Genomic DNA, 15,431 nt, shown 5'->3' on the forward strand with positions numbered 1-15,431 from the left:
ATGACGCTCATATCCTCGAATAAAGAAAAAGGAAGTGGAGGAGGTTTATACCTGATATATTAGATTGTTTTTATATTGGGTAAATATTTCTATGTCTAGTATTTTAAATAAACATAAAGGCAAGATAATCGTATCTTAAGGCAAGCAAGTAACCTTTAATAAGAGAAGGTATCCACTTATTAACTAAATCTGTTTCTAAACATTTCAAAATTCGAAATTTAATAATATCTTTATTTATTTTATAACATACATACATACATACATACATACATACATACATAAACTCACGCCCGTAATCCCAAATGGGGTGGGCAGAGCCATATATATAGGGTATATATATAGGGGTATGTTATTTTATAACATAGTATATAATTGAAACTGAAGGTCAAGGAACTGAAGGTGAAGGTTAGCGTTTATTTCTATTTATTATAATTAAATTAATAATTTGAATTTTGTATAAATAATTGAATGAAATATTTGGGGATGTGCCCGCCAGAGATGCGAAACAATTTTTAATTATATTTGTTTATAAGATATGTATGTTATATTATAATACCTTTAGATTGTAGACTGAGCCAGGAGTGGTCAAAATGCAACTTGCAGCCGAATTTGGAATTGGCCAATGATAAATAAATGATGAACAAACATTTTATAATAATGCATTTAGCATCAGCTATCATTTTATTGCCGCATTTTTTGCGAATTATGCAAAGCTATTTAAATTAGCTGGGTATTTCTTATGTATTAAAAAACAATAACATTAAATCGAAATAATTCACAAAACAAGATTTTTGGGTTGTGAACTTGACATGACGTAATCTGTTGTTATGTAATGCTAATTAATGTCAAAGATTTTTTATTGTTTTTATCTTCGATGGTAGTTTTTGCCTTTTATCTTTGTCTTTTACGTAGATAAACGCAGAACATTGACAGTTCCCGGATATTTGGGAGTGCTCAAATGGGACGTCTGTCTAGGGCCAGTAGGTAGTAAACCTAGTTGCATGATGTTTAACGCCTTTTTTCAATAGTCAGAAAGCGTCCATTCGGATTCATACAAATTTAATCTATCTATTTATCTACTCAGCTTGTATCCACCCACTGCTGGGTATAGGCCTCATCTCTTTCACACAACAAAAAAATTATTTTTTTTCGTTTAAAAATTGCTATTCCATTGACAAATAATTTGTTCATTTATTTAAAAATCAGTAGTACTAACAAAAATAAAAAAGTAATAGATGACTTAAAACTGACATTTTAGTTTCTTTCTATTTATAGCTAATTTACTCAGCAACTACAGTCGACATTTGATACTGAATATTTTGTAGCAACAATATTAATATAATGTTTTTTTATTGGCTGTTATATTTTGTGTTGATATTATGTGTAAATGTAAAGAATTATTTGGTATAATGACTTTTTAATGCTCACTTTTCAAAAGTAAAAGTTGGAAATGTTATGAATCATAATGATTTTAACAGTGAAGCGATATCAGATCTCCACTTTTTACAGGATTTTATATTCATTAAAAGGTTTTAAGAAACTTTCACATTTTACGGAACAGGTTGCGGATGTGTTTAAGTTAATACATATTATTATATATACTTGTTCAGCTGCTTATCTTCCGATATGTGTCGAAAAAATTAACATGGAGACTGAGTTCTTTTTAACATTGCAAGGCTTGATTGCCTGTTCATCCAGTTCATCATATCCACCTTAGGATTTTATATCAAAAGTGGTTGCAAGTTGTCTTATGATTATTTATGGCTCTCTACGTTGGGATTCAAGTTTGCAAATTTAGAAATACTTGGTTTACCATTTATTACCGAACCTTCTTGGTTAAAGCTCTAAATAGAGCTGTTGTAGGTAGCATTTTAAAGGCGTGTCTCCATTTTAACTCCATTTGGGATAATCAGAATCATTCAGTTCAATTTTAAATAAATTCTGATTTTCCGTTGACTTTATCGTAAAAAGCATGAACGCATTTCGATACGCTTTCAAAAATTTCATGCAAATCGCCCTTTTCTCTGATCTGTTTGCTATAAAAACTTATTTTTCTAATTTATTTAAGTAGCGTATGCTATGATTTTATTAAATTTCTCTAAATTTACGAATCTACATGTAGGTATAAAAAAGGAGATAAAAAAGAAAACTTTTATTAACATAAAAGTTACGCGCAGCATTTTTTTTTCAGTTATTTTTTCATATTGTTATTTTAGTAAGATAACAGCGTATTGTGTTTTATAATTAGTTTAGAAATGGGAGTACAATATTTTAGATAAGGAATATGATACGTAAATACCTAGATATTGCAGAAAAGTGCCCGGTATATTAAGAAAAAAATAAATAAATATAATCTTACCTGACACTCTTTCAGCCAGCATCCAATATTTGTTGATGATCGTGGTCCAGTTACTATCAGAGTAGTAGTCATCAATCGCTATTTTCACGAAACCCGACATTTTGACAGTTTTTATTTATAACTTAGGCACTAAAATACAAAATGTACTACACTGCACTACACTAACACTTTAGTTAACGGTCAGTCTATGCACGGAGGCCGGTAACAATTTGCCCGTAGCAAGCTGTCACCTGAAACAAAAATAAAGAACACATTGAAATAAGAAATAATAAAACTAAATGATGGCATAAATAATTTTAAATTAAAATATATATATATTTTAATTTTATTTAGATATTTATTTAATAACTGTTTTAATTTTTAAATAGAAATATTTAATATTGATTATTTATTTTTTATTATTTGGAATTATATTTTGTGATATTTAATTAGGAAATATTTTCATATATTCTTTTGTTTGCACCAAACTACTTAAAATATTTATTAAGTACCTTTAAATCACTTTATGAATGAAACTTCACTTTATTCACTCTCAATATCATTTTGAGATATCAAAAACAATAAATTTAAAATAAATTGATTAAAATATTTTGTCCTCCGAAAACAACGACTATTTTTCACAAACTCTTTAAATAAACTGGCACCTACCGAATTTTGTTAAGACAAGTTGACATTTTCTTTTTAAATTAAACGTGCTAAACTCAATGGCATTGTGCACATCTCATTTCTACGAACGAAAGTAAAAACCTGACCGTAAGCTTACGCGAAAGTGCGCGTGAGTCGATGTTCGAAATACAATTGAATTGCCCGCGCAAACTTCACCAATCACGACCGCTATGATACCCCCGCCACCACAAGGACGTAAGTGGCTATTGCGTCAAATCAAATTACGCTTTAGTACCAATGCAAAAAGTTGATTTTGCAACGATAGCAAACAGGCTTGACTGGTTCAAAGTCCAATGTGTTTTCCAGCTACGCACAGATCTTGTTTGAGATGAATTTGTTACATTTTGAATATTTTAGGTATTTACACATTATTTTTTTTAAGATCACATTTTGTTGGATTTGTGTGTAGGACTTTTGTTATAAAATCAATTTTTTTAATAATACCTCAAGAGTAGTATGAATTCACAGGATGATTCAAATTAGTACCTTCCAGAGGTTAACGTTGTAATTTTTGTGTCGATGACTCGGTTTCCACAAAAAAGACTATAAAATTCGTGACTGATCTTTGGTTAACAAGTTATTATTTAAGCCAGTAATTATCGTTTATAAAGATTATGCAAACAATAACTTGATTATATGGACTATACTGCGAAGGAAGTTTTAATTGAGTTTAATTACGTATGATGTCAACTTAAAAAAAATTATATAATAATACAATAAAAATCAAATATTTTTTTATTTTAAGGAAAAAAATATTTTTTTAAATTACACCTATTAATAGCCGAACGTTTCTTTTGTTAAAATAAAGTATACATTTTATGATTTTTTAAATAATAATTATCATTAAACATAAAAAAATAAACATGTTTAAAGGAAAATAATTTTAAGATAAATTAAAATAAATACGTAAAAATGCTAAAAGTACGAATGACTCAGCGTACATAAGAACACTCCGTGTATCTGTGTCAAGCATCAATTTAGTGATATACACGAGATTGAGATTTAGCAACGCATCTCCGGACCTTCAAACACAAACAACCTTCGGATATGTGAAATATTTACCCACAATTCCATATCGTAAGTTTTATGGAAACGCACGATAATTTACTTTAATCTTGTGATATTATTATAATTGTAATTTTAAGGTACTATTATCAATAATTTTGTCCCTAAAACAACGTTGCGTAAAGTAAACACGGTACTATTATTTAGCAATCTAAATTTATTTTTATAAAGACTACGTAGGTATAAAATTATCTTGGTTAATTTTTTTTTAGATTTCTGACATTTAGTCATATTTATATAGAGACGCATTTTTTACAAGTATGGTTTCATATATATACTTAATATATAATAATATGATGTAAGTATGCGAGCCTATTAGCACCAGGAGTCTACACAAAAAATACTCATATTAAAAGAAAAAAAAGACAATTAAGTCTCTCAATTTCACATTTAAAATAATCAGTGTTAATTTTTACGCACGTTAAAAACAAGTTGCTCAGTATACAAAATAATCCGTTTAAGATATTATGTAAATTTTCTTAATAGATTTCCATTGGCTGAATGGAAATCACATGATGTCTGTATACGCATAAGCGATATGAGGGTTTAACCTAATAGATGTTTTTTTTGAACGACCGTGAACTAACAGGTGTTACTCTATGAGACGATATTTTAATTCATAAAAATACCCGAAAACAAGTTTTCTGCAAGTTTTAAAAGTCACATATTTAACTAGCGACCGTCCACGGGTTCGGTTGCATAGAGCATAATAAAAAATATTATCTACACACAGATCAATACGAACCTATTTTCACTATTATTAATAATAATTCGAAATATTAAGAATTTTTTTTTTTAAATCAGATACCTAGTTTTGAACAATGCCTAATAAATACAAACTTCACCTCTTTATAATATTAGTAGATATCGGCTAATCCGGCTAGTGACGATCTTTAGATTGGTACATCCTTTAAGAATGTCGTCGTTTCGGGTCATTAATATTCTTTTTATCTTTTATAATATATTCTATTTTATTACTTTTTCTAGTCTCGTGCTAACACAGGTGACCGGGTTGACGATCGCAACCAGAGAGTTCATCGCAACTAATTAGTCTTTGGAAATACGACTGACGTCAGAGACGCTTGAAAGAAACCGTTAGGGATTTGGAATTTTAAGAAAGACATTTTTTTATGAAAAAAATTACTTTGAATTTAATAGTAATGATTTATAAGCTTTTTATTTTACTTAATTTTTGTAAGGTTTTGTTTTTATGAAGCATTTAGGACATTTTACTCACAGATGGTTCTCACTTTAGAGTGGAAGCTGAATTTTGCAGTCGCTTTTCTAGTTGATACTATCAGGTTAGGTTAGTGCGGGAAAATGGGATAAACCCAATGTATATAAGTCCTTTGCGTGTATTTTGATATTCGCGCGGACTTTAGATTTTAATGAATAATCAACGAAATTGAACCAAAATGATAGGTTACACAATATTGTGTCCTCCAACTAGTGAATGTCTAATCGTTAATTTAAAGTGCAAAGTCCATCAACGTCTGAACGTAGAACCTGTGAAACGTGGGCGAACTTTGGCTTGTCATGATAATATATATCTTATAGGCGAAGATTGAATATGGCTTTATGGAATAAATTATTATTTTATGTTCTTAATTTTAATAGGATTTATTATTTTTTATTATTAATACAGTACGCTCAGAAAAATAATATTGTTTTCAAATATGACAGTTTTGTCAAATCAACGATCATTTGTTAGCGTAATGTAGTGGTAATATTGTCTTTTATTTATTCATCCATGCAAAGTAAGAAATAAGTATTTATATAAGATAAGATTAGATATTTATTGCATTCCTGAACCATTCATCAATCATTTCCTATTTATTGAACTGGATATTTTGAGAAATATTTGAGGAACTTTCTCTACGTTTATCTCCTGTATTCTCGTTAGTTCCTCAACACGAATGCAGAGGGCGGCACTCGCTACTTTCACTGTAACTGCTGGCAATTTATTGGAACTTGAGCTACATAATGCAAAGTCAATGTCAAAATTGTATTTAAAGGTTATAAAACATTAGCGATTCGCCCCAGCTTCATTTTAACCCCATTTTAATAATAAATATTTCATCTTATTACTACATTTTCAAATATATTTACCATTCGCACTTATAATCACTTCTGGGGTAGGCAGAGAGCCAGAAAAATAGTGTATAGTCTACAGACAATTTGTAGTGACTTTCTGTATTCTATTTTATTTTGCATGGCAAGTTAAATGGACAATTACAACTGAGGCTCGTAATCCTATTGGGGTGGACAGTGCTATAAGTATTCAAACCACGACATGCCCGAGATGGGCTCGCGGTCTAGAGGTCCAGGGCTCGAACCCCAGTGCGGAAATGTCACAACAAGCACTTTCTAATCCCTAATTAATTGGTTAAGACATTACAACCTGATCTTCCGATTGTCTGATCAGCGCTTCAGAAGACATGTGTAATCTATGTTCCCGGCTACTACTTAAGGATGAGCCATATTAGGGGCCTTTGGCGGCTCAATGTAACCTTGAAACCAGCGTTGATAAGTTTGGTAATCCACCTCACAATCCTGACCCTCCAATCGTGTGGGTTGTGAGGTGGACTACCAACCTCATCAACCCACACTATAGACCAAAAAGCTTCCAGTCCGATATAGAAAAGTTATTACAAAATTAATAAGTACTTATATTAATAATACTCGTACAACTGACCGTTTGCAATAATAAATGGTTGCATTCCTTTACTAGTTTCTTTGGGTGTATATTTTAATTTGAAACGTTTGAATCATATAACAAGGTTATTTTTAGTTTCGACACCAGTCGTTCGTTCTCGAAGCGATTGTGGTGTCCTTACCACGATCATGATATATGAAATTATGCGGAGTCTGATGATTTCATCTTTATATGCGCGCTTTGTTTTATATACTTATGGTTTGTGTTTTGTTTTTTTGTAAATAAAAACTGATGACGGTGGGATTATTCTCTTCTTAATATCGGAATATATCATGCTTATATCCCCGAAGGGATAGGTAGAAATGTATAGTATACGCACTCACTCCTCGCCAGCTATGAAATCGACACTATGATACTACTGAAAATAGCCTTAGAAAAAAGATTTATGATGCAGTGTGTGGTTGAGTTAGAAGAGGAAGGCCTACGTATACATAGCATGTTCAAATCCACGTTGTTTTAAAGAAAGACCAAAATGATGTGAATGGAAGCATCTAAAATGGTGCATCAGGATTCTAACAAGCGGAATTCCGTGGTTTCTGCCGGCCAAAATGAAAGTAAAAAATACGTAGGCACGGAATGCGTTCAGCTGTTTATCTCCCTCATTCAGCGCTAATCGCTATCGACCCACTAGGGTCGATTAATTCTTTCTCTCAGGTGACACCCTGAGCCGAGGTTCAAGCCCAACTGGGCACCCTCAGGCCTTTTGTCTTACATTTTGTACACCTCCACTAACCGCAGAGAAGCAGCTTGGTAAAGTATGCATCGTGCCCATCCGGTTGATTGAGGGGAGGCCTGTGCCCAGCAGTGGGGTGTGTATATGCTGTTTATATTATGTTATGACCTTCACACGACTCATAAAGCGGCGACGAATCCATGATTTGCCGAAACACCCAAGGTTGACTTTCCTAACGCGTTGTGAAACGGAGTGTCAATATTATGTTGGCTATTCCAATGTTAATATGACTATTAAACTCTATCTAGGTTAAGGTTGCATATTTCGGATATGCGCACTACAAGTTTTTACATAAGACAAGTCTACGTAGTAATATAAACTTTTAAACTTGACATAGTCTGGCTTTTAGGGCGATAGATAATCTGTCTTCTCTTGGAAGGTCGGGTGAATGTTTTTTTTCTTTACATTATTATATTATATTCTTGAAAAATTGAAATAATAAAGAAAGAAAAGATAAAAAAGATAAAGATATATAATATATACCTCAAGGTTGCCTGGAAGAGATTGCTACCTTGGCAATAAGACCGCCTGTTGTACTATATAACTATTTATAATTGTTTATTTTTAATATTTATTTTAAGTGCAATAAGAAGTTTTTCTAATATATTGTATTGTATATATTTTTTTATAAATATATTGTATAAAAATAATTCTTATGTTCGTATATCAGGATGTGTACGGTCACGAGCATTAATATGTATAAGTACACTTTGGTACCAAGTCACATTAACTTTTTTGACAAATTGAACTGTAAGTCCCACTAAATGGCAAATATGTTAGTGCGACAGAGTCCTAAAGTGGGTACATTATATTGCTCATGACTGTACCTGTATCAACGCACAACTACTGGACCACAGAGGTCATCGTACGCTATGCACGTTATAACATCTCTTTTTTAGCCAAGTGCCTGCCGGTAAATGTCTGGAATGGGCCTTTATTTAAAAAATAAAATGGATTTTTACTACCATCGCTTTGTAAATCTTAAGATTTGCCGTACTTGGGGCTTAAGCAACTTCTTATCGTGTGGGTTGTGAGGTGGAATACCAGTCTCATCAACCCTGGTGTCGGGGTTATGATTGAGCCGCCAAAGGCCCTCGACATGGCTCATGTAACGACTACTCACTTACATCAGTAAATAACCGGGACCAACGGCTTAACGTACCTTCCGAAGCACGGATCATCTTACTTTCGGACAATCAGGCTTTAGCATGAATATAATATAACTAATTAAACTATTTTTTTATCATATATAAAAAGTAAGAATTTGAGCTGGATCAATAGAGTTCGTTGATGTCTTTTGTATGAAGCGATTACTAGAACGAATAGGAAGCATATTCTTTTTGTAACAGTAGTTTTATTGCTAGGTATATCGTATATTTTTTTTTTCATTATTTTTTTTTATTAGTGTTTTATTCATTGTGTGAAGAAAAACTGTTATTTAATTAAAATAACAGGAAAACGAGTGACTAGTATATTCGGGCTTCGGATGTAGGAAGTTGTATATTCAATTATTGGCCTTCATATTAAAATACTGGTACATCAACTAGTTAAAATTGTACCAGTTGAATTATTCACAAATTATATTATCGTTTTTATGTAATGATTAACATTTGATTAATCAATTTACAAGTTCAATTTATTCGAACAAAAACGTATAACAAATAAGTTTGTTTATATAGCTGTAGATGCGGTCATAGCTTTTTGTCGTGACTTATTGTGACTACTTGGCTGGACAAATGGGGAGCGCTGACAACTAGTCTCACTTGGTACAAAATTTAAGACAAAAGCTCTGAGGACACTGCCCAGTTGAGCACGAATCTTGGCTCAGGGCGTCGTCTGAGAGAATAGGGTAGTTTCCAACTAGCCAAATCAGTTCTTTTATTTGTATGAAAAATCAACATGGCGTCGTAGAAAAACGTAATAAAATGACGCACTTATTATTACATTTTTCATTATTAAAAATCATAAATATTTAAAAATCATAAATAAGTTAAATAAAAAATATAACATGTTTTTTATTGTCACCTTTAGATCTGTCTTTATTTAGTAGATTAATGATTATTTTTAGAATTTTAATTTTCTGTTTAAGTTTTGTAGATACATACACACATAAACTTACGCCTATTTCCCACCAGGGTAAGTAGAGACTATGGAATCCCCTTTGCTTCGACCCTGACATATTTCTCTTGCTTCCTCCACCTTCATCAATCGTTTAATACACGCACGCATTCAGAGTTCTGAAGTGATTGATGAAAAGGTATATCAACACATATCGTGATGCTCACATCATTAATTTAAGAACCACGCTCTTTTCGGTGCAGCATTCTCTATTCTTGTCTTCAAAGGCCAATTTTTTCACTTCCTAATAAGACACGACGTTCGCCTTCTCTTTAATCTGTACCATGTAAGCTCTTCTTGGTCTTCCCCTTTCTCTCTTTCCTTGTGGCTTCCCTACCTATACATGTTAATATAATTAAATAAAAGTATGACAATACGCAAACAAAACGACAAATAGAATACAAAATAATAACAAACAACAAAGCTTATTCTGCATATATGTTGCAACTTCAAAGTACTAACTTATATGTTATCTCCGCCCAGATTTAAGTTACCTCTTATGTTTGGAATTTAAATGTTTTAATTTTAACCATACGCCTACAATGAGCCGCGCAAAGGCATCGTGTTACCCTACTTAAGTTTAATAATAATAGTATAAATATTAAAACGTGGGAAAGATTAATAAGTTTTTTTTCTTTTTGGAAGACCTATTTTGAAAGCATTGGCTTCGTAAAACAAGCGCCGTACGCAGACGATATTTTTTTTTACTTAACTTATTGTAGTTTTGCCTCAATAGGGTCTGCATGACAACCAAATTATATCGAGGGTTTTGACCAATAAACGCAGCAAATACTTTCTAATTATTTTCTTAAGTTCTCAGCGCTGTAATTAAAACACATAATAACGGGTTCTTACCGCGTTCTCAGCGCTGTAATCTGGTACAAAATTTAAGACCACAGGATGCCCAGTGGGCAGACCCACAGGTCACCATGATGCACAATAAACACCAAAAGCACATTAAATATTCGAAGTTCAAAAATATTTATTCGCACTAAATAGGATTTTATAAATTTTTAGAGCTCTAAGCGCCCACATCTGGTACAAAATTAAAGACCACAGGATGCCCAGTGTGCAGACCCATAGGTCACCATAATGCGCAATAAACACCAGAGACACCGACATGAAAATATTCGAAATTCAAAAATGTTTATTTGTATTAAAAAGGATTTCGAAAGCTTTCTTATAAATTTTTAGAGCTCTAAGCGCCCTCATCCGGTACAAAATATAATACAACAGGTTTAAGGGTGCCCAGTGGGCAGACCCACAGGTCACCATAATACGCAATAACCACCAAAGACACCGACATGAAAATATTCGAAATTCTGAAATGTTTATTCGCATTAAATAGTATTTTACAGGTGTTAAGTTCCGGCCAAGTAGTTAACGTCATCTGCGGCAAATCACACCTATCTATTATCTATATAAGTCACGTCAAAAAATAAAAAAAGCCTATCACATATGGCCGGTAGGTGGCTATGGAATTTTAAAAACAGTAGATCTACCGTAGTTTGCAGGAGTTTTAAATATTTTTTTTTATATTTTTTTTATTTTAGGTACTTTATGTTTTCAAATTTGCATGATTTTAACTTTGTTTTTACGACAAGGGTATGAAACGATGACAGCTTTTGTAAACAAATAACTGTTTCCAACAATGCATTTTACATTTCGACAACCATGAATAAGAAATATTTTTTAAATTTATTTTCACAGTGCGGTCACATTTCATAGGTTAAAAACATTTTAACCTCTTGTTTTCTTTTTAACTTTTAGTTATTTTTGTTTACATGTAACAAAATAATATGCAGAGACATTTGATCTCGTGACTCTACAGGGTGTCCTGTAATTGTACAGGCTGAACAAACGTGAATATTGAGGGTCAATCGTGGGAATAACTGTGATGAGGGCCTAGAAGAAACACCCCATACACGCTCAATGATAACTAACGATTTAGATTACCTGTACGACCAATTTAGTAACTTTTTATGGTCTATAATTGTGTAGGTTATGAGGTGGAATACCAACCTCATCAACCCTGGTGTCAGTGTTATTACTGGGCCGCCAAAGGCTCCTGCCATAGCTCATGTAACGACCACATACTTACATGAGTGAGTAGTAACCGGTACTAACGGCGTAACGTGCCTTCCGAAGCACGTATCATATTACTTTCGGACAATCAGGTGATCAGCCTGTAATGTCCTAACCAAACTAGGGATCACAAAGTGATTTTTGAGATTTGTCCCAACCGGCATTCGAACCTGGGACCTCCGAATCGTGAGCACAACGCTCAACCACTGGACCACAGAGGCCGTAAAAATAAAATAATTACGAATTTTAAATCATTTTGTAGGTACAGTGATCGCCCTTGGCGTGTGTCGACTAATTATGGAAGTATCTATGTGGGAACATCCTTGAGTTTTGTTCGTTTAGGTGGACGTTCCTCGCGTCGCATTTAGCTTATCTTATTAAAAAAAAAATGTTGTAAGTATATAGTTTTCTTCGAAGAGGATGACTTAGACGTACATTCCGCGATCAGATTCAGTAAGTATATCTTAAAGTAAGGTCAGGTCAAGAGTATTCTAAACCGGCGAGCATGCATGGAGTCTTTGATGAGAGAGGAAGAAGCGATAGCGTGTCTCAGCAGTGGTGGCCCTAGCAAAATATTTAGGTGGTGCGAGACCTCAAAGTGGCACCCCTGAGCCCCTTAAAATAAAAAATAAATGTTTACTGCCATCCGGTATGAGCAATCTAACTAGATGAAGTTAGTTTGCGGCCAGGAACCAGTCTTGTTGGATTTTGGCACCCCCTCCCCCCTCCCCACCTATTTCGGCGCCCGATGCTGTGGGGCACCTTGCACCGGCCCTAGCCACCATTGTGTGTCAGGATCGTAGTAAGTGCAATTCCGTGGGCTCTGCCTACCCCAACGGGAAATAGAAAGAAAGAAAGAAACATTTATTACTACCGGACACTACAGACACAGACAGACAGGTACATTACATTCAACACAGGACAGAAACCACACGGAAATCAATAAGTACACAGAAAAAAAAATACAAAACAAAATGAAAAACAAACCAAAATCATAAAAACAATATTAATGATACAATTAATAAATTATCGCATGAACGCGCGTGGATGCATTTTCTGTGTGTTAGACCGTGCTTGTTTTCTGTACAAACGGAGATACTTACAAGCAACGGAAGAACACGCATCCACGCGCTACGCTGCATTATGCGGGGCAGTGTGAGAATCGCCTTAGAGTGCGCAGCGCAGTGCGCAGCGCGCAGGGGTTGCGCAACGCAATCGCCAGTTACCCGCACGCTAGGCGCAGGATGTTGCAGGCCTGCTCAAGGCGAGCGAAAATCAGCCCATTTGGTGAAAGACAACTCGTTACTGAACTGTTATCAACCTCTGTTGTCCAGTGGTTGAGCGTTGGTCTCACGATCCGAAGGCCCCGGGTTCGAATCCCGGTGGGAGCATATCGCAAAAATCACTTTGTGATCCCTAGTTTCATTAGAACATTACAGATCACCTGATTGTCCGACAGTAAGATGATCGAACGATTGATGTATGTAGAGGGAGCAAGAGAAGTATGTCAGGAGCGAAGCAAATGGAATTCCATAGTCTCTGATTGCCTCGGTGGGAAATAGGCGTGAGTTTTGTATGTATGTATGTATGTATGTTTGTTTAACACATATGATTGCCCGTTAAACCTCCTGGTTTGAAAACTTGATAAATAGAAGTAAGTAGCCGTAATGTAATACGTTGGATTACACAATTCGACTGCAACATATTATATTATGATCAATGTGGTTTGTCACCATATGGTTTAATATTTATGAATAATATGAAATAAGTTGTGCCTTTTGTCTCTCCTCATGTTGTTATATATTTTTATTAATATTATTTTTTCTTTCTTTTCGCGTTTATTACTCAGTTTACTAAACATAATTATTCTATGCAGAAACATACTCCCTAGTGTCCATATTTATTCTGGAGGTGGAGGCTTGGAGCCTATAGTACAGGGTAACCTAGTTTACGCTCCAGCCTCCACAAACATTATGTTAAATAAGTCAAAATGTAACTTATTACTATTATGTTGTGGAGGTAATAAACGATTTTTTTTATATTGTGTTTCTGTGTTATCCTGTGTAGGTACAATAAATTATTAAAAAAAATATATTTTTATCCATCTAAGTACTTTGATGTCAAGTATAGCTGTCGACTGAAGCTGGTTAGCGTGGCGTGGCGTAGCGCGGCGTGGTGTATGGCTGTGTGTTGTCTGTAGTGTATTTATTTATTTTTTATCTAAAGTATTCAATACACATAGTCCTTACAGGTACATGCTTATTGCGACGTATGTAACCAATATACTTACATCTACAGTAAACTTGTACCACACTGTGTAAAATAACATAAAAACAATATATCTTTTCTTTATAAATTTAAAGAGTGTGTAAATCATTAAAATAAATAAATAAAAATGCAGTTGTGTGAGAATTCTGACTAGCATAATTTTGAATATTGTTCTAAACTTATTTTATATTATATACAGGCTGTTAGTGACAACCTAACGAAAACTTTGAGGTATTATTCAGATCATGATTTCGAGTTGATATCAAGTGGAATTTTCCATCGCAAAAGTATGGAACTGAAATTAATTAACAAAAACACTATAATGTTCAGGAATTTTTTGACAGGAAATTCCATTTTCTTACCTTTAGGGCCACCTGTTTGTACTTGTACGGAGTGTAAGTGACATTGTAACGAATACTGAGAGGAATGATTCAGCTCATTATTCTGAGTTAATATCAAGGAGAATTTTCCGTCGCAAAATTCTAGATTTATTTCTAGTTTTTTGAAAATTATTTTCAATTCTATACATTTGCAATGGAAAATTCCCCCATAGTATTCGTTACGATGTCGCTAACATCCTGTATAGATGTATCATCTTGTGACTTAAGCCTTTAACCCATCGCACAACAATAATAATACTTACTATTATGTTTTTTCTATAGATAGTAGAAATAATCGAAGACAACATTGTTTCAAATGAAAATTAAGGTAATTAGATGACCAACTATAGGTATAATACCACACATACACATTAAGACATATATAAATAAATGGGTAACTCCCCGAGAGCTAAAAACTACGTAGCAGAAATGTAAAACAATTTTTTCGTCTTAATTGTGCAAAAAGCAATTCAATAGCGACCTTTTGTTTTTACGTCATATTTTCGCGATGTTTGCGTATAATTAATAAGACAGATGGTTTGTTTCCTTGTCATTGGCAGTGTCAAGTTCAAGAGTTCTAAACAATAGGCATGAAATGATGTTTCCGCAGTATTTTTAGACACCAATGTTTCTTTTTTAAATAATATAGCTGGGCTATAGATGGGTTTGACCACAACCTCACCTGATGATAAGTGACGATGTGGATTAAGGTGGATCACGCTTACCTAGCAAATGCCTATTCACTCTAGCCCTCAAGGCTATAATATAATAAGTTGTAAATATAATATAATAAGCAATAGATTATAATAAGTTAATATAAGTAATAGATTATAATAAGTTGGAAAAACAAGACGTTCCGATAACTTTGTGTAACACCTTCTGTATACCTGTATTCACAAATAAAGATTTTGATTTGATTTGATTTGATCCTTTACTTGAAAATGTATCTTAATAAAAAAGATTATTCGTTAAATAACAAAAGGAAAAACTAAAAAAAAGTTAAAACTTAAACTTTAAACAAGTTTAAATTTTTAACATTAT

The 15,431-nt window shown here is 33.4% G+C and overlaps 1 protein-coding gene across 4 annotated transcripts in view; it reads right to left on the reverse strand.

Annotated features, from left to right (window-relative positions):
* Nucleotides 1-15,431, reverse strand: part of LOC126366630 (elongation of very long chain fatty acids protein 7-like) — a 65,316-nt gene that overhangs the window by 40,765 nt on the left and 9,120 nt on the right. For 2 of the 4 annotated variants that reach the window (XM_050009816.1, XM_050009819.1), the window contains exon 2: nucleotides 2,360-2,589. In XM_050009816.1, the coding sequence (XP_049865773.1) occupies nucleotides 2,360-2,459 (100 nt within the window). In that variant the 5' untranslated portion in view covers nucleotides 2,460-2,589. The other 2 variants (XM_050009817.1, XM_050009818.1) reach the window with 2 other exon arrangements.

Source organism: Pectinophora gossypiella, chromosome 5 (assembly GCF_024362695.1).
Source record: "Pectinophora gossypiella chromosome 5, ilPecGoss1.1, whole genome shotgun sequence".
Classification (NCBI taxonomy): Eukaryota; Metazoa; Arthropoda; class Insecta; order Lepidoptera; family Gelechiidae; genus Pectinophora; species Pectinophora gossypiella.